Source organism: Manduca sexta, chromosome 15, assembly GCF_014839805.1.
Source record: "Manduca sexta isolate Smith_Timp_Sample1 chromosome 15, JHU_Msex_v1.0, whole genome shotgun sequence".
In the NCBI taxonomy this organism is placed as follows: domain Eukaryota; kingdom Metazoa; phylum Arthropoda; class Insecta; order Lepidoptera; family Sphingidae; genus Manduca; species Manduca sexta.
The window spans coordinates 9,930,183-9,950,798 of NC_051129.1; the positions used below are offsets into that span (position 1 = coordinate 9,930,183).

Here is a 20,616-nt window from a genome sequence, read left to right on the forward strand (position 1 = left end):
ACGAAGGTGCCACGGTTCTATTCGCAACTCCGAGATCTTTCAATGAAAATCCTAATAAGTGCTTATCAGGAATAAAAATTAACCTTAATTAAAACACGGCCTATTCGTGCGCTAAATTTCATCGTAATTCATCTATTTGTTTTTATGCTTACCCACCAACACGCAAATATTCTCAGAAATATTATTATTTAGATAGTCTGTAGAATGTGATAGACAATACATGCGGGAAAATAAAATCAATTTTGACATTTTGAACATATGCTTGACATTTATGTTTACGTCGCGATTGTAAGGCGCTAAAATTTTTGATTTACGTTTAATTGAAAAATAAATATATTAAAGACAGTTGTTATGAACTAAATAAACTAGAACGAAAACGATGGAAGAAGAAAGTACGTGTTGTTCAATTAATCAAAATATTTTCAGTTTAGGTTAAAAGCGTTGAAACATGTATAAAAGATTTAATACATTTCAGAACTTATCCGAAAGAAGAAAAAAGCACTAAATGGAAGTAACAGGAGGGCTTTAGCTGAAGCCTGTAATGATTTAGCGACTTATTATTACAAAAATAACCGCTACGACGATGCTTTGGAAGAGTATAAAAGCGAGGCATCAATTTGTAAAGAGTTGGGCCTCCGAATGGAATGGGGCACTTGCAACAGGATGATTGGCGAGATGTACATGCTCCTAGCAGAGTTTGATAAGGCTTTGAAGTTCGAAGAACGACATTTGTGTAAGTAAATCAATGTATTCTAAAATTAATATGTTTTGTTACATTAGTTTTTGTGGTGTTATATTATTTTGACTCGTACAAAAGTAACTACTACTTATAGCTGCATCGTTTACACTTTAAGCATGCAAAGTTTATACTTATTATTATCATAGTAGTAGTTAAGACAAACAAATTATGTTCTCAAAAATATTTGAAAGTATCAGTAAGTTATGGCTCCTACCGGTGATATGGAAAATATAGTGAAGTATCAGATAATAAGTTATCCTCAAATGTAAAACAAACAATTAAAGTCATAATAAGCAATTTATTATTCGTTTATTGTATTATTAGGTTATACATATTTAAGAGCAGTGATAGCCTAGTTGGTTGTGGGACAGACTGTCAAGACAAATGTCCGCAGGTTTGAATCCCCTGGGCACTGACTGTTCTAAAAAATTATGTGTGTATTCCTTGGTAATTATTGCTTGCTTTAACAGTGAAGGAAAACATTGGGAACGTAAGGCTGCCTATATACTTCTCTGTCTATATAAATAAATATTATATGATATATTCTGTTTTATTTCTCGGTCACTACAGCTGTAGCCAAGGAATTTAAGAATTTAGTTGAAGAGCAAAGAGCCATGGCCACATTGGGTAGGATATATTTGCTGCAAGGTCAAAGCACCTGTGATGAGGAAGAAGCTAAAATATCTCTCAAAGCTGCTGAAAAAGCATTCATGAAAAGCCTTGTGTTGTGTGAAAAGTAAGTATGTAATGTATAATTAATTTTAAATTATAAATAGCATTTTTTTTTTAATTTATGGTTGTAACGTTTCCAGCAACATTAATAGTTGTAATATTAACAGCTTGAAACATGTTACCAATAAAACAGTATACCCATTATGTAAAGAAGAAAACTTGAAAAGCTTATTGTATTTGGAAATCTTTATAAAAGTTTAAAATTATATTATTATTCCTATGTTTGTTGATTATAATACATACCTCGCCCATGCACGTTGGCCCAACTTGCTTTAGGCTAAGAACATAAAAAGGAGCCCCTCAATATAGAAAATACATACCTTCCAAAATTTTTTGGTTTAATATTATTCCTGTATGTTTGTTCATTATAATACATACCTCGCCCACACACAACAGTTCAACTTGCTACGGGCTAAGTACAAAGAAAGTAGGCCCTCAACATAGAACATAGGATGTACACACCTCTCAACATTTGTTGATAAGTTATTTAATTAAATTAATATTACAGCTTAAGTGGCAAAGTTACAAAACATGAACTGATGGATATGAGAGCCCGACTCCTATTAAACATTGGTGTTGTTCAAGAACACTTAGGGTCCTTAGACAAGGCAATAGAATGTATCCACAAATCCATCACAATATGCAGCAGTCAAGATTTGTATGAGGTTTTACATAACTGCTACACTACGGAAGCTTTGTTGCATAGTAATAAGAAGAAAGATTATGCCAAGGCTCTGAGTTGCTTGAACAAAGCCCTTGAAGTTGCCAGCAGGCTTGAAGACAAGGTGGGTAAAGTTACATGAATATGGGAAAACTTACAGTTAGTATTTTTATTCCCCTGTGACTTTACAACAATATTTGTCAACTGCCTTAAATATTTCAATAATTAAGTTGATATTTACTACTACAAATAAATTCAGCTCTAATGATGAATTATTTTACGTCTTTAATGTTGTTTTTCGTTGTATACATTGACTATCTTTGAAATAGTGAGGTAAAATTGTATTTTATGGCATATAAATAATTACCTAACTTCACCCAGTGAAAAAAATGTAATTTTTATTAAGGTAAATAGTATTATCTATACTTCTATACTATTATATAAAGCTGAAGAGTTTGTTTGTTTGTTTGTTTGTTTGTTTGTTTGAACGCGCTAATCTCAGGAACTACCGGTCCAAACTGAAAAATTCTTTTTGCGTTGGATAGCCCTATGTTCGTGGAGTGCTATAGGCTATATATCATCACGCTATACCCAATAGGAGCGGAGCAGTAATGCCTAATCTCAGGAACTACCGGTCCGAACTGAAAAATTCTTTTGCGTTGGATAGCCCTTTGTTCGTGGAGTGCTATAGGCTATATATCATCACGCTATACCCAATAGGAGCGGAGCAGTAATGGCTAATCTCAAGAACTACCGGTCCAAACTGAAAAATTCTTTTTGCGTTGGATAGCCTTTTGTTCGTGGAGTGCTATAGGCTATATATCATCACGCTATACCTAATAGGAGCAGAGCAGTAATGGCTAATCTCAGGAACTACCGGTTCGAACTAAAAAATTCATTTTGTATTGGATAGCCCTTTGTTCGTGAAGTGCTATAGGCTATATATCATCACGCTATGACTAATAGGAGCAGAGCAGTAATGGTTAATCTCAGAAACTAGGAGTTTGAACTGAATAATTCTTTTTGTGTTGGACAGCCCTTTGTTCCTGGAATGCTATAGGCTATATATATCGTCACGCTATGACCCATAGGAGCGGAGCAGTAATGAAACATGATGCAAAAACGGGGAAAATTTATTAGTTTTGAGAGCTTCTGTTGCTTGCGCTGCGTAAACGGTTAAAGTTATGCAACAATAATGTATGACGGGATTGTTCCTCTTAAAAAGTTCTACAAAAATATATCATAAAACAAAGTCCCCCACTGCATCGGTCTTCCCGAAATTGTTAAACTAAAAAACTACCCAACGTATTAGGATAAAATTTGGTATGGAGACAGTTTGAGACCCTGGGAAGAACATAGGCTCCCCGGGAAAATATATAGCGTGACTTTTATAACGGAAAACTTTAGCCCGAAAAACTTTATAACGCGGGCGGAGCCGCGGGCAAAAGCTAGTACTATTATATAAAGCTGAAGAGTTTGTTTGTTTGTTTGTTTGAACGCGCTAATCTCAGGAACTACCGGTCCAAACTGAAAAATTCTTTTTGCGTTGGATAGCCCTTTGTTCGTGGAGTGCTATAGGCTATATATCATCACGCTATACCCAATAGGAGCGGAGCAGTAATGGCTAATCTCAGGAACGACCGGTCCAAACTGAAAAATTATTTTTGCGTTGGATAGCACTTTGTTTGTGAAGTGCTATAATCTATATATCATTACGCTATACCCAATAGGAGCAGAGCAGTAATGGCTAATCTCAGGAACTACAGGGCCAAACTGAAAATATCTTTTTGTGTTGGATAGCCCTTTGTTTGTGGAGTGCTCTAAGTTATATATCATCACGTTATGACCAATAGGAGCGGAGCAGTAATGGCTAATCTCAGGAACTACCAATTTGAACTGAAAAATTTGTTTTGTGTTGGATAGCCCTTTATTTGTGGAGTGATATAGGCTATATATCATTACGCTATGACCAATAGGAGCGGAGCAGTAATGAAACATCTTGCAAAAATGGCGACAATTTATTAGTTTTGAGAGCTTCCGTTGCGTGCGCTGCGTAAACGGTTAAAGTTATGCAACAAGGATGTATGACGGGATTGTTCCTCTTAAAAAGTTCTAAAAAATATATTATAAAACAAAGTCCCCCGCTGCATCTGTCTGCCTGAACGTGTTAAACTCAAAAACTACCCAACGTATTAAGATGAAATTTGGTATGGAGACAGTTTAAGACCCTGGGAAGAACATAGGCTTCCAGGAAACTACTACTTTTATAACGGAAAACTTTAACCTGAAAAACTTTATAACGCGAGCGGAGCCGCGGGCAAAAGCTAGTGTTTATATAAATTACATATTAGATAATAATTGCTAACTTTTATATTTTAGGTTCTCAAAACATGTGAAACATTATCTTCAAAGGCGGAAATATTGTGCAAAATGTCAGATTATCAAAGTGCTAAACAGGTGTTGTTAAAGGCTTGGAAATTGAAAACTCCTGATGAGGATGAGAGGGTTAACATTGAGACTAATCTGAGAGTTGGTAAGTAATGAATGTCTGCGTTTATTTTGTATGAATGATAACGATGTTGAACCCAAAACTTGACTGGTAGAAAATGCCCGTGGCATTAAGTCCGCCTTTATACATTTATCTATACAAAGTGTAAATAAATAACAAAAAACATCTAGTTTTTTTTCTACATCGGCATAGCAAAATGACCTTATTGCATGTGATGGTAAAAAAAAGGGGCCAAATAGAGTGCCGAGTGACAGCAAATGATTACACCTCACTATGCAAAGCAGAGTCACTCAGTAACTTATCAGAAATCAGGTTTCAAGGTTTTTTCACTATTCAATTAAATAATATAAAAATACTTCCCTTTTAGTGGCCGCTATGTGTTACACAGAAGATCTTCTAGTATCAACTGTTCCCTCAGACCATATTACCTTCAAGAAGCTGTATGAAAAGCTAGGAGATGGTGCATGCCACCTCAAGAACTATGCGGGCGCAGCAGAATACTATCTTAAAATGCTGGATCATGCAGTGTTAGCCGGAGATTGTGGAAAAACACTTATTCCTATTTATGTCAGGTAATTTTATAAAGGTTTACGATATTAAGAAGTGTTGTATAGTTAATTGAATGCAGTTCGAATCGATGTTGTCAAAGATTTTTCATTATGTTTGTCAACTAGATTTTAATAGAATTATTCCTGTCTTTACAATTCTATTTAGTTGCCATTTCTGTAGTTATAAAATAGAATTTTAAATATAATGCTATGGAAAAATTATTCCTAGAAATTTTAAACCAAAAGTAACTATTATATGCAGCATGTTTAAAAGTGTATTAAAGCTATCCATATTTTTTTAAATAATTTTCCTTAATTTTAGTTTATATCAAACATACAAAGACATGGGATCTTACAATGAAGCCCTTATGTACTATGAGAAGGAATATGAATTGATTAAGGATGTGCCTAAAGAGTCTTTTACCACATTGTACAATATTGCGGAGACCTTATTCCTGGCCAAGAAACCTTATGACCAGGTTGAGAAGGCTTGCTTGGAAGCCAGGAATGCTGTGAGTACTTTATTTGACCCAATATTAAAGATCCTCTATAAGAAAATAATTCATATAAGTAGTGAATCCCTATCACCCACGGTGGCCAATTTTGGCTGAGATCAGCCAGGTATCCAGGAGATATTATGCTCAAGTGTATGTGCAATATACAAATGCACTCTCTGTTCCTTCACTCTTATAGCCCAGTGAAAGCAATCCGACGTGACCGGAGTTACTCCGAAACTTCCTGACTCCGAGCTGCCACTGACTAATTTTAAAGATGGGAATACCTTATCCCTCTCCCAACTTACTTACTCCGAGCTGCGACTGAGTAATTTTTAAGATGGGAAAACTTAGTCGCATTTATTTTTGCCCCAACCCGGGATTCGTACATAGGACTTCGGCGCAGCTCGTGCTCGTACTGCGTACGCATTACATCTCCGGCAATAAGGCAGTCAATTCATATATTTATTATGTATATGCATAATGCATACTAACCTGTGACAGCTTTATTTAATGTTTTAGTATCTTTGTAGTTATTCTCCTATGCAAAGAAAATGCTTCATTTCAGGCGCGTGAATGGAATAAAAAAAAATATGAAATAAGGGCGCTAAAAAGTCTCCTCAAATACCAAGAAGAATATTTTGAAACTGAAAAAGTTGAAGACACTAAGGCCGAGCTTAGAGCTTTGGGTTACAACAATTTTGATAGTCTAGAAAATTCTGATGATGAACAAAGCTCGGCAGGGGGTGGTGATGATGATACCACGCATATTGGTGATGATATTTGCTTGGATGATCTTACAGGTATAAATCATGTTGTTTTGAAACAACTCGTTACAATTTAGAACTGGGCAATTCTGGGGCTGGCTCCTGGGAATAGCTGCATCTGTGAAATTATTTTGCTACAAAACTGATATTGGTTAACTGTCAACAACACCTAAAATGGTAGAAATTTATTAAAAGTAATACTTTTGTTTATCATTCGAGTAAAGCGTAAATACAATAATTGCTATTTCAGATGTATCTGACACAAATGAAGAAGATGTCACAGAAACTAAACGTGAAACTAGAAAACGTGGCAAAGGATACTCTATCAAGAAGAATATGAAGGGAGAAACACAGCTGCATGTGGTAAGTATTTTAATCACTATATTTTCGTATCTTTGATTAAGCATTTTAATATTATGTACTTACGTAAGTTTTTTTACGCCCCTTTGTAAAATCTCGGTGGAATTTTAAGTTTCAATAACGTAATTTGGCAGAAGTATATTAAGACCTCAATTTCAACCAAGGTTAATTCGACTAACAGTCGTTTTCAATAAACTATCCCAAACTTAATTTTCAATCCTATTTCAGGAATGAACCAATCAAAATAACTAGTTTATAAGCGTGTCAAAATAACTTTGTCTGATTGGTTACATTTTTAAGATAGATCGAAAAAACCGATTGCAAAATTTTGAAATCTAATACATTGCGTAAGCAGTTGTTTCATATACGTAAAAACAATCAGTTCATTAAGTTCACACCTTTTAAATTCGCCTCAATCTTTACTACAATTTCCAGGCATGTATATCAGGAAACAAACTACTAGTAGACAGATTGATAGCTAAAGGTCATCCAGTAAATATAAGGGATAATGCGGGCTGGCTACCGTTACACGAGGCTTGTATCCATGGTCACATTGAAATCGCTAATATATTGATCAACAACGGAGCTAATGTTAATGATAGAGGAGGAGCTAATTGTGATGGTAAGTGACGTCATTTTGAAATTTGTTTGATGTATTATAGAGATTAGTAAAAATGCAATGGTCTAAATTAAACATGATAGTAAAATCGTTACAGAATCAAAGCGTAGTTCATCTACCCAAAAATACTTTTCTTTTATTCCTGGATATATTTTTCATGTTAAAGACAATATAAATCGAATTACTAAATATTTCAATGTAATAATTGTAGGTATAACACCCCTCTACGATGCTGCTAGTAATGGCCATTTACAAGTTGTACAATTACTAATAGATAAAGGTGCTATACCATCATTAAAAACTGATTTCGGTGAAACACCCTTACATGTTTTACAAAAATGGCGAGCCGGTACAATACTCACTAAAGACGAAGAAACACTTTACAATAACATATGCAATAAGATACATAGTCACATCGACAAGACTAATGCCGATATAGTATTGAATAGATCGAAATCCAAAACTCCAATTAAGGAACCAAAAGAAGTGACGCCGCCTAGTACTTCAAAAAGTATCAATCGAATTAAGGAATTAGATTCACCAGCTCTGAGAAGGAGGAATATTATTGACGATGACAGCGATGAAGAGATAAATCTATCACAGAATGTCAGAAGGGAAATCGCCTTTCCATCCGACGATTCCGATTCAGACGATGCTAAAATAATTAAAAGTAAAAATGACATATCTGGAGTATTGGAGTACAGAAGTGCAATATCGGCATTAAGAAATAGAGTTACAGATGATCTTCCCGAAGTGAATGTAAAGAACACTAAACCGAAACCAGCTTTGTTAAACCCAGAAGAAGTAGACGATGATTGGCTTGAAGATGACATGGGAATCAACAAAACGAAGAAGAGAAAACTAACTGACCCTCTAACAGTTGTTGCAAAGAAACCTTCGTACGAGAGTATCAAAGACTCGATTGACAGTATAAACAAGATGACAGAACCACTCGTTGATAGTAATAGATTGAAGCAAAAGAAATCCCGCATAAGTGACATTATAGACGTGAGCGAGAATAGTTCAGATTCAGATAACTTCCAGAAAAATGAAAACGTGTGTCCGAAAATAAGCCCATCTGAATCCATGAGGAACATAACTAGGGAACTTAACGACTCCAAAAATAAAGACAGCAGAGAAAATATGAAACGAAGATGGAAACGACAAAGCACCTTATTAAAGGCCGGATTTCGTAGAAAAAGAGACGATTTCGATCAATCAAGTAATAGTGGGAGTGACAATGAATTCACAAGGATCCCTTCTAAAAGATCAACTCCCACAGGAACTTTCTCCCGACATGGGTCAGGAGAGAATTTCAACAATTACAATGAAGGATTTAATATAGTCCAAAACATAAACCCTAATATAGTCCAGCCTATGAATGTGATACAGCCTATAAAAATAATGCAATCAAATAAAAATGGAAGACCAGTACAGACACAAATACTGCCGCCCGCGGCTGTTAAAGTTCACATCGAGGACAAAACATTACTTATTTCTTTGAAATTGGACGCAATAAATAGATTGACAATCAGCTGGCTGGTTGAAGAAGTTAAAAGTCGATATTATAAGTAAGTACTTATTTATTTATGAGCATTGTAACAATGTTAATATTTAATTCCTTTATTTATTTCTATAAAATTTAAATTGTTTGTTGGTAAGATATTTATGCCAAGAAGGCAACCATCTTTTATAATACTTGGACCAAATTCATTAAATGCTTAAAATTTAATTAACTTGTGTCTTTTTTAATTGATAGATTTAAGAACCGAGATTTCAATCTAATAGTAAACTCTATTGTCAATACTTTACAATACTTGTTTATTTAGATTAACAGGTGTAAGACCAGTGTTTAGTCTGATGACGCTAGATGGTGCGATATTGTCGGAGGAGGATCCTTTGAGCCTAGTGCTCTCATCTCCTGAGTTGAAGACTTGTATCACCAATTGGAAAGCGTCGCCAGCTGAGGAACGATATTTGGAGTGTTGCGAGGCTTTGGGAGTATGTAAGTAGTACTGAAAATTAGTTACGGCCAATATCAATAAATGTTCTTAATTGCTTTCTTTGGATCGATAGTAAAAATTGATCAATAACAAGAAAATAAATTATAAATGGGCAAACTGGTGAGTGACAAGATAATAAACCTATTAATAGCTAGTTAGAACACTAACACGTCAAAGCTACGGAACAAGTAACGAAAGATAAAATTTGGTGATGTGATAATTTAATTCTTGATAAATAACATAGGTTCCTGGATAGTCTTTTTGTAAGTTTTCTGTATTTATATTATTACTACGTTTTCAGCACCATCTGAGGAAATCCAACAAGCTGTGGGGCGGAGTCATACCACCCGCAGACTGGCGCTAGGAGCGAAAACACTACCACCATCACAAATGAGACCTTTATTCCGAGCACTCACGCACCAATCTCACATCACTGCGATCATGATATCAGACAACAACCTAGGAGATGCTGGCCTCAAACATTTGACCGAATGTTTGTGTACATTAAAACACTTGACGCATCTAGATGTTAGCCGAAACAACGTCAGTGGCGAAGGCATCAAAACGTTCGCGAATATGTTTGAAAAATCTACAAGGCCAGTGTGCCAAACGCTTGAAGAGTTGGATTTGAGTGCGAATCCGATATCGGATGACGGTTTTCGAAGTGTTGTGAAAATATGTCAATATGTGAGATTAAGAGTGTTGAAGCTAAATAATTGCAATATAACTAGTAATGCAATGTGTAATAGTGCTATAAATCAATCAAACAAAATGAATTTAGATAACATAGAATCTGTAGATATAAGTAATAATGATTTGAAGCAACCATTGGCTTGTTGTTTGCTGACGTCGTTGAATCCAAATGTATTGGTTGATTTGGAGATGGATAATACAGGAGTGATGGCCAATATTGTGGGCACTATTGCGAGTTTCATGGACACCGCGAAAGAATTGAAGATCAGGCGATTCGGCTTGTCAAATTGTAATTTGGCAGATGGACAGTTTATGAGGATATTCAGGTAACCATTGTTGATAATATTTTACTTAAAAAATTACCTTGTGTTATTAAATGTAGCTTTCGTAATAGTACAATCATTTTATAGTTTTACCTGGAAAGTATTCAGAAAGTTTAGATTTCGATGTGTTATGTACTAATTTTTGTGAATGAAATTGTTAATGTGAATGAAAGTGTGAAAAAATATAGGTTTTTTTTCTCTTTATTTAATTTAGGGACATTTACGCATAGCCTATGTCAGTCCCGTTGTATCCTAATATATAGTACAAAGAAATAAAATTATAGTTCAGACTAAAATATAAGTTAATATTTATTGTATTCCAGGAGTCTAGGCCGCGCGAAGCACTTACAAACAATAACACTGAAAAACAACGCGCTAACTTTCATCACATTAAAGAAATTGCTCCAAAGGCAGCCACCAGTACCACAAATAAACCTAGAAGGGTGTCAGGACATATTCAAATATTCTCCAGACTCAGATTTCCATGTTTGGCTACCGGCCATCGACTTCGGAAGGTGTATACCAGAGATCAATGTGACTCCTGTATCCAAAAGTGATGCAGAGAGAGAAAGTTACAAGTCATTCTCGAAGACTTGGTTGAACTGCTTTAAAGGCAGAGGTATTATAGAACATTGTGATGGTGGTGTAATTAAGTTTACTGCTCGGTGAAATTGCTTGAGTTGTCAATGCCTGGAGACTTATATACTCACTAATATTCCATTATTATAAAAGAGAGAATAGGGTAGTTGAGACATGTTCTGACACAGTATTGATGGAAAAAAATATCCCAAAATGTTACTTCATTTTGGTAATTTTTAGCTGATGAGATCATATTTTTTATTTTACATACATTTAATACAGTTTAAACTTAACAATAAATAGCAAAGATTTAGATTCGCGTCATATTTTAATTCTTTGCAATTTTTTTATATCCAACCAAATGTTATTTACACTGAATTATTTGCAAATTCTTCAACCCACCACACTATGTTAAGTTAACTATTTAATCATAAATGATTTGAACAGAGATTGTCTTAGTATAAGAGTAATGTACTGTACATAGTTGTATCATCTTAAAAAATACGGTCAAATGGGGTGAATAGGGATGAAACTGCTCACCTGATTAAGAAACAGATATATCAAACAAACTGTTATAGCTTGTTTAATGTTTATCGCCAACATTATAGAAATATTTATTAATAATTATGATGTGTGGATTCGCAGAATTCAATTTGGTTGTACTTACAACTACAAAGTACCTGTTCCATCCCTATTAACCCCAATTGATGGTTTATTGCATTTAGTGCCTTATTGACATTAAGTGGCCTTAATATTTAAAGAAATTAGTTCCAGTGATATCAACATATTGTGTCTCAATGACTGCTAAACTACATATATAATGGTCATTTAATTTTTTATGTATACTCTGACTAATGAATCATAACAATTAAGCGAAAAGGTGTCTTCAAAATCTAAAGTGAAGTCGATAATAGTAATTGGAACTAATATTTTGTTAACCTCCTAACAATTAAAAGACTGAGTCTACACTGGCAATTGATACAGATATTATTATAATGCACAAACATACGACTTTATTTCCAATGTTTTTCAATAAATTCGGTAATTTAACCTTTTATCCTAATAAGGATGAGTTGATATATATTTTTTTAAATGCTCGCTCTCCGCCCTTTACGGTTTGTATTTTACGCCCGTTTTCAATAAACGATCTCAATCTTTATCTTTGATCCCATCCCGAGAATACATCAATCACAATAAGTCATCGCGTAAACGGTTGCGACATCGGAATTGTCAGTTTTGACAACTGTCCTTGGACCTTATGCGTCGGCGCGTAAAAATGCGCGATTCTCAACATTATAGACGATATGTGTCATAAACAATGTAATAAATCATGGATTCTGTGAACGGTGTTATATTCATAAAAAGATTTTAAATATGGGTACATCCATTATAAAAAGTTTAAATTACGATTTCAGTTTGTTAGCATGTCAAAACACTTCATTCTGATTGGTAAATTTTCGCGATGGATCAATAAAAGCGATTGGGATCGGTTATTGAAATTGGCGGATAGATGATAACCGTACAAAACGGAACATAGCATGTTTAGTTGCATTGCCCGTTCTCGTTGGAAAATATTAGATTTATACCTGTCGATATGAGTATTTGCAGGACTATTGTTAATTTATTTAATTATTTAATTAATAAGATACATAGTGGCTCACCGACCCGTACCTATCCTACTATTGTTTATTGTGGTCTAAATTGACTCCCGTCCCCCAAAAATTGTGAGCAGTTGGGAGAAGTACTTGCCCATCCGTGGGACTTTATAGGCTAGCTAAATTTGTAAGATATGTCTAATATAAATCTAGTAGAATATTTGACTATCAGAATATTATTGTTGCTTGAACAAGTATGAAATTTGTGTATGTAGATTTTTAGGTGTTGTACATATCACGCAGAATTAAAACATTTTTTCTAAATAGGTAGTATTATTCTTTTTTGATACCATTAAAAATTATTACTATGAATGTTAACGTTAATTATATAAAATTTTATGAAGTATCGACATATAGCAGTAAAGTTGTGAAAAAAAACCTTTTCTTCATCTTCTTTACATAACCGCTCAGGCCTGTCCGTTCATTTTGTTGTTGCAAACCTGGCTACTAGTAGATTACCTATCACTAACATTAAGCACGCCTTTAAATTTGTAGCCTGGAAGCAGTGCGAGTGTTGCGAACGTAGTGGTTATAATATTCTCTTTGGTGCTGTGCTGCTTTGTAAGTATCGACGTGTAGCAAGTCGTGAATATATATTATAATTCTCTTTGAAGTCTTGCAAGCTGCAAAATTTGCAGTAGTCAATGTTAACTGTTCAAATACTAAAAATTGCTTGCGGAAGTAGTCTTCTCTAAGTTTTATTGCCAATTTCATCCTCGCTTTAGAATAAAAGCTGTAGTGTTTTTAATGAAGGAAGGTAATTATTGAAATATTTTTGGAAGAAGTCATGTTTGGCTGTATTTTTTATGTTCCATGATCAACCTCATATGTCAATATCACATCTTTATCATAACCTCAAAAATTTGAATTTTGAAACACTGAACAAGTGTGTTTATTTTAGTTTTTGAAAAGTGATAGTAAATATCAATAAAAATGGCTGAATTAGTAAATCAACGTATTGAGGACATGATAAATGAGTTGGAACAGATGCGCAGGGTAAATTTATACAGTGAAGAAGAAATAAAGTAGGTTTTTATTTAGTTTAGCTTATCCCCAATAATACTTATACAAAAACTAAATAAACTCAAAAAAAGAGTCGTGAAATGTGTAAACAAATATATTAAACATAGTTTTACTCGTAAAAAACACATATTAATATAGTAAATAATGTAAGAATAAGGTTTGCCAATTTTTTTTTTTTAGAGAGATATCAAGAAAACGCAAAGAATTCGAATATCACATCCAACGTAGAGTAAAACAGAAAGAGGATTACGTCCAATACATAGCTTATGAGCTGGCGTTGCTCGAAGATATCTCACTCAGACGGAAACAAACAAAGTTGTCAGAGAAAAAGAAAGAAATTGAGTATTCCATAGCACAGCGGCTGAACAGACTGTTCAAACAATTTATATACAGATTCCAGAATGATGTTCAAGTGTATTTTGAATATATCAGGTTTTGCAGAGGTGTTGGATTTAAACAGGCTATATCTGGTATTATTGGGCAAATGCTACAGGTAAATTTTGTTTCTTTATATTGATAACCTTTTTACACAGTTACTTACCCTATAAAACATGTACTTTTTTATACATTGCAAAGCGACCCCACTGCACCTGATGGTAAGTCAGCAGTCGACACAATTATGCTAACTCGTTGGAACCAGGTATAAACACTATACTTGAATGTGATGCACTTATGTGTGTTACTATGGCAGGTTTTAACACTTTGTATATGCTATCCACATCAATATCAAAAATATTCTACAACCAGCAATGTCTTTACGCTATGTATATTGATTTTCCATCCAGTAGTGATCCATCAGTATAAACTGACACTGAACACAAGAAGCTATCTATACATATCGTAAAACAAAGTCCCCTCTGTGTCTGTATGTTATCAATTTTCTCAAAATCTACTGTATGGACTTTTATGAAATTTGGTATGGAGATAATTTAAGACCCTGGAAACGCTATAGGCTAATTTTTATCACGGAAAACTCATTCATGCGGGTGAAGCTGCAAGGAAAAGCTAGTACTTTAATATAGATTATATACACATACCTTGGTTTGCCATGTTTTTAACTGCTATGGTTTTACACCATGTGTTGTAGGTGATATAGTTTCTAAATATCTTTAGACATTTTACATTACTGTGCTAAATTCAGTAATTTTAAAGCCAATTTATTTTCATTACATTTACTTGCAGTTTGTCATGTTGTAAATATATGTTAAAACTGTGTAGGTACATGGCGACAAGCCAAATATGTGGCTCATGGCCAGCAAATGGGAAAGTGAAGAGGAAAATAATTTGGAAAATGCTAAAGGTTTCCTTATAAAAGGCATTCAGAGACATCCAGATTCAGAAGCATTATACTTGGAGTTATTCTATATTGAACTAATAGAATTAACATTCAAAATTGAGACGGATGAAGAAAAGGTAAACCCTAGGTTAATAATGCACTGAGAAATAGAGACATTACACTTTGACCATAACTTATTGCCGAATACAGGGTAATTGCAAATGTGCAACCAGGGCGCACACATTTTTCACTTGTGTGTTTCACCCGATGAATAATAAAGGGTGACCCTATCGCCATATTGGACAGAAATCCTGACTTCAGACTGATACTGAGCAGAAAAACCAAATATCGCTGCCAAACTTGGGATTTGATGCCGAGTTGTGTCAAACTGTATATGCAATACAACTAAGCCACCGAGGCGGTGCACTATAGTAATTTATATATATTTATTTGCAATGCATTTATACTATATACATTTTGCAAAGCATTCTTTGTGGATATTTTTTATACAGGGAGCTCCTAGTTCATATTTTACATATTGATTATATCTAGCATCTATTGTCTTATTATTTATAAAACGCTTTAAAAAGAATATAATCTGCATATTAATACTTTTAGAATTCTATACAGTTCATACTGGCTGACCAGAAGCATTAACAAACATTTATTAAACTTTTAACAAAACATTTTAAAACAGGAAAAACAAATAAGAAGGGCAGATGTTGTTTGGAGGAATGGCTTGAAGAACATCAGTAATGTATCGTACTTGTTTAAACTACTTGATTTATGCATGAAATATGATGTGAAGGGAGAGATTTTGGAAGGAATAAAACAAGAGATATGGACAAGACGTAATAATAAAGATGTGTGGCCTTATATAGCGTCAAAGGAGTTGCAGGTAAATTCCTAGTTGATTTTTCTTATAATTAAATTACTATAAAATAGTTTGTTTAATTATCGATGGGAAATATACAGTGAAAGAGTGTCTAATAACGTAACTTCAAACTTTAATTGGTTATTGCCCTAGTAATGTGAATATGTATTGATGACTATAGTTATTAACTGAAATATAGTTATCTATACATTTTCAAATCTAGGAATGTTAGAAAAATTGTCTAATACTGTTACCTTGATTCATTCGGTAATCCACTAGCATTATACAGGGCGTAGTATATTAAATATTGTAGTTAAAAAAAATACTGAAAGAAGGCATCATTTTGGTTTCAAAAAGAATTTAAATTGCATTAAAAAATGTTTGTATAATCACCTGTCTGAAGCGGGAATCGTACCCGCTAAATGATAAAGAATAAAAAAATTTGGAAAATACGTAAATTTTTTAAACTCTGTCTGATATGATTTGATGGTTTTAGGAGTGTCATTGGAAGGAAATTGAAGAATTTGTAGATGACGAGTACGATTTTCCTCCTGTGGTTAATAATTTTATAGCTGTCTATGAAGAAGCTTTGCAAAAGGTTAGTGTTGATACCAAAATAATTTAAATAATTTTACGTGGTCATGAAGATTATTTACCATCATAATATACATGCTTATTGACCAGATAATTTGGAATGTAAGTATGCAAAGTGTAATTCCACTATAACTAGTTTATTAAAATTGTTATTTCTCTTCAGTTTCCAGAAGAAAGTTTATGTACAAAATACATCCATGATCTGCTGGGTTTGAGTGATAATGTTTGTGTTGAATCACAAAAGATCGAAGCTGTTAAACACGCCTGGATGTACGGCCATGACAATGGATTGCTGTCCAGTGACATGTACAGTTTTGGAATTGAAATGTTGAAACTGGAAAACAAAATGTCGGAAAATGAACTTGTAGAGGTGAATTGTTAACTTTCTATTCATAGTTGTATGTAGTTAAACTACTTTAATAGTGTCTCCCACTGCCGCTGGCGGAAAGTGTGTTTATCTTATAATGACGTCGTGGTGATCACCCACCAATTATGGCCAATAATTTTGGCCGTAGTGTGGCAGCGAAAGAACTAACCACTCCCATATAATCTTTCCTGAAAGAGCCGTAAAAGGCGATCGAGTGATGCACGAGCGAACCCCTAGTCTATTGGTGGTAGTATAGTATAACTTTAACCTCTGGATATTGACCACCATGCACATGGTGTTAAGACAACCATGGTGACCAACTCACATTGGATCGCGTTCTAGAATCAGCCAGTGCTTGAGGGACTTGCGACACGGCACTATGATTGGCATTGTGGGTGTCTGCTGGTATACACTCGGGTGGAAGCGTATTGATGCGTTGGCTATAGAGACTCGTAGAAACGGTTGTTCCGCTGGCCGCTCGCGGTACAGAGGCCAAATCGGGTCCAATCACCATGAGAGGCTGCCCCGCGCATAATCTTGGATGACTTTGTTCTGCCGGTTGGTGATCAGATGTGTGGAAGCGGCGCGGCGGCCTATACCAAAAAAAAAAAATTGCTCTGCACATAAAAGTTTAAAGATTTAAAATTTTGAATTAATTCTGTTCGTTTTGTGGCTGACTGTATCTCTCCGTCTAAATCCATTCTCCAATCTGTAATTATTTTTTTCAGATGTTAGAAACCGCCCTAAAAAGAAATTCGAAACATAGGCATGTATGGCAGGAACTCCTGTTGTTAAATAAAGATGACGAAAAGAAAATGGTGTCTATCTTACAAGATGCAACAAAGAAAGTGAAGACTGATGATGCTGTATGTCTGTACAATCTTGTATTGGACAATGTCCAGTCAAATACAACTGTAAGTTATATGCATTATTTATTCTCATATTACAATAATTTACAATTTGATTTCAAATAATTATTTTGTAATAATATATAGAATTATTAGATAATCTTTTATACGTTATAAACATGTATTTATTATTTATTTTCTATACTTATCAGATCAACCTCTTTAATGTAAACTAGGTAAGTACAGTCAATAACATAAGTAGCTGACGACTTCAAAAGTTTAAAGCGTCTACACTATTTTTTACTAATTGATTTTTTTCTCGTCAAAAAAATAAAATAAAAAGGATTTACTTTAATTCATACAATGAAAAAAAAAATGTTTCAATTAATATTGATGCGTGTAGGCGATTTGAATATGCTATTTATGTGACTGACTGTACAAATTCTTCAATATGAATCAGAATTAAACATTATCTTGCCGAAAATAAAACAATAAATACTTGGGGATAAATTATAGATTATTCTATTGATTATAAAGGTATTGCGAAAATATTACGTGTGGCTAAAGATACATAATAAAATAGTGACCTAGTATCCATTAATTCAACAAACATCCTCAATTTTAATAAAATAAATGGTAAATGCTGAAAATGAGAACGTAATAAACAAAGAGTTATATAATGATTTCGTATGTTTACGCGAATGTTAGACATTAAAATTAAACAATTTTTTGGATTTAACTCAGTTTTTATATTTCAATTTAAAACGTCGGTAGAAAATTAAAATATAGAAACCGCGATAAAATCCGAAAATAAGTTTAATTTTAGAATAAATATTTAATAAGACCATCTTTGCTTTAATCGCCCCATCATTTTTTAATCAAGTTACCTGATTAAATTTTATCTTGTTTCAAGCAAAAGTAAACTTGCTTGTTAGCTGAAACACGAAATGTCGCGCCACTTGCCAATCAATATCTTGGCCTTGGTATTGGAGGAAAAATGCAAATAGTTTGTATAATAAATAAACTATGAATGTGTTCTATTTTTACAGTTGAAGAACTTGTATAAAAAATTCCAAAGTTGTGAGAACGCTGTTTTGTTGGAGGTGAAACCGAAATTATTGCAGAAAATGTATGAGCATAACGGACTGAAGGCGGCCAGAGAAATGTATGATGACCTAATTAGGACACCACCTACTCAAATAGATGTTCACACGACTATGATAGATATAGAGAAATCACAAGACAAAATAAATATTAAAAACATTAAGAAGTGTTACGAATGCTTAGTTCAGCATCATGGCAGTGACAATGTTGGTATCTGGGCAGATTATATGAATTTTGAAATTGATAATGGGAATGCATCAGCAGCACCAGGGATTTACAGAAGAGCTGTTGCAACACTAAAGAAGGAGTTGGTGGATGAGTTCATCAAAACTCAAGCATTGTCTAAATTAAAATAAGTTGTGTGGGATATAGAATCTTGTTTTATTTCATATTTCTCATATCTTTATCTTATCTGTTTGGTAAAGTGATATCAAAAATCCATGTTTCTTTCATTCTACAATATATTATGATCCTGTTATAAAGATATGATAGTATCTTAGGTGCATATTTTTTTAGCAGTTTATATGACATATAAGTTTTAAAAATATGCAATTGTTCTAAAGAACTAATAAATTAAAACCAATTGTATGATTCCAATAATATTTATGTATGGGTTTTAGAAAATCATAAAAAAAATTTGGACAAATAAAATATATTTATTTAAATGTAACGACACAGTTGTTGAGCAATGCCTCAACAATCTAGCAAAACGAATATCCACATGGTACACCATTTATACTAAATTATTTACACACTTCATTGTACACATTTAACTCTCTACAAGAGGTCGACTACTTTGGTGATCATGGAATAACACTTAGCAAATAAACGCAAGTACATAAATGTGTGTTAGTAATTACAGTAACTACTGCATAGCTGCAATGGGGGCTATGTAATACCTAAAGATTAGGGAGGAACCGCGTTTGTGTTGTTTGTTTCTCAGCAAGTCCTTCCAGCAGGCTTGCCATGAAGGATATGCTGGCATAGCGGGCATGTTGCCTGCCTTCAGACTACTACCAGCCACTGCCATGCAGGTAGACACAACCACCAGGGGATAAGTTATTGTACTAGTCACAAATGTCAACAGAGGTACGGTGTAATATCTTAGATCTTTGGATTTGACCAAATATTTGTTCACATAGTAAGCCAACACTCCTGTAACAGCAACACAAGTTAAATCTCCCAAGAGCTTTGGTACAATCCCATGGAAAAATCCTAAGATACCGTCGTCCCTGTAAATGGAGACGATAGCACCAAATAACGAGCTGTAGTCCTCTTCTTTGCCGATGAACGAGGCCATCATTCGCACAGACACGACATGGAATGGATACGAGACGATGACTGAAGCCGTGTGCATTATCATGTCGCGACGGCCGAGCTTCATGTAGTCTTCGATTTTAGGCTCCTCGTCGGTCACAATGTTTGGTGGATCATTGATTTCGGGCAGGTCAATACCAACTGCACTTATTACCTTCGATGTAAGCTGGCTAGAAGCGATCAAACCAAGCACTCGCGCCGACAAACCTCGGTAGCAGCCGAAGAATCCGTCAGACTTCTTAATAAACTTGATGTATTGGAAAACGTTAGGTAATATCATGGCAGGGCGGCCGAATAGGGTCGTGGACCGGCGCGGCGCCAGAGGTTCGTATCCGAGCTGGATAAGTACCTTCGCGTATTCCATGGGGTGACATATTGTGGTGACGAGAAGTTGAGACGGCAGGGCCGCTATTTTCTCTTTTTCTATCTCGTCCATATTTTGACAATATCACGTATTTCTGAAATTAAAAATGACCTACCATGAACAAGAAATAATTATTCTAAATGACGGATTTGTCAATATTGCCAATG

General features: G+C 34.4%; 3 protein-coding genes across 3 annotated transcripts; 2 read left to right on the forward strand and 1 right to left on the reverse strand.

Moving 5' to 3' along the window:
- The first annotated feature begins 229 nt into the window (after window positions 1–229).
- On the forward strand, window positions 230–12,948 carry LOC115443802 (tonsoku-like protein). Its single transcript, XM_030169371.2, has 14 exons — window positions 230–392; window positions 476–733; window positions 1,310–1,475; window positions 1,980–2,256; window positions 4,512–4,665; window positions 5,009–5,213; window positions 5,512–5,701; window positions 6,252–6,486; window positions 6,701–6,813; window positions 7,246–7,432; window positions 7,641–9,000; window positions 9,259–9,434; window positions 9,734–10,451; window positions 10,772–12,948. The coding sequence occupies exons 1-14, from the start codon at window positions 380–382 to the stop codon at window positions 11,115–11,117; spliced, it is 4,398 nt and encodes a 1,465-aa protein (XP_030025231.2). The 5' UTR covers window positions 230–379; the 3' UTR covers window positions 11,118–12,948.
- Window positions 12,949–13,503: 555 nt separating this feature from the next.
- LOC115443795 (U3 small nucleolar RNA-associated protein 6 homolog) lies at window positions 13,504–19,142 on the forward strand. Its single transcript, XM_030169361.2, has 8 exons — window positions 13,504–13,707; window positions 13,886–14,198; window positions 14,924–15,118; window positions 15,679–15,879; window positions 16,352–16,453; window positions 16,613–16,819; window positions 17,545–17,730; window positions 18,714–19,142. The coding sequence occupies exons 1-8, from the start codon at window positions 13,616–13,618 to the stop codon at window positions 19,122–19,124; spliced, it is 1,707 nt and encodes a 568-aa protein (XP_030025221.2). The 5' UTR covers window positions 13,504–13,615; the 3' UTR covers window positions 19,125–19,142.
- Window positions 19,143–19,404: 262 nt separating this feature from the next.
- On the reverse strand, window positions 19,405–20,594 carry LOC115443796 (mitochondrial carrier homolog 2). Its single transcript, XM_030169362.2, has one exon. It carries the CDS (start codon window positions 20,519–20,521, stop codon window positions 19,634–19,636), a length of 888 nt encoding a protein of 295 aa, XP_030025222.1. The 5' UTR covers window positions 20,522–20,594; the 3' UTR covers window positions 19,405–19,633.
- Between the last annotated feature and the right edge of the window lie 22 nt (window positions 20,595–20,616).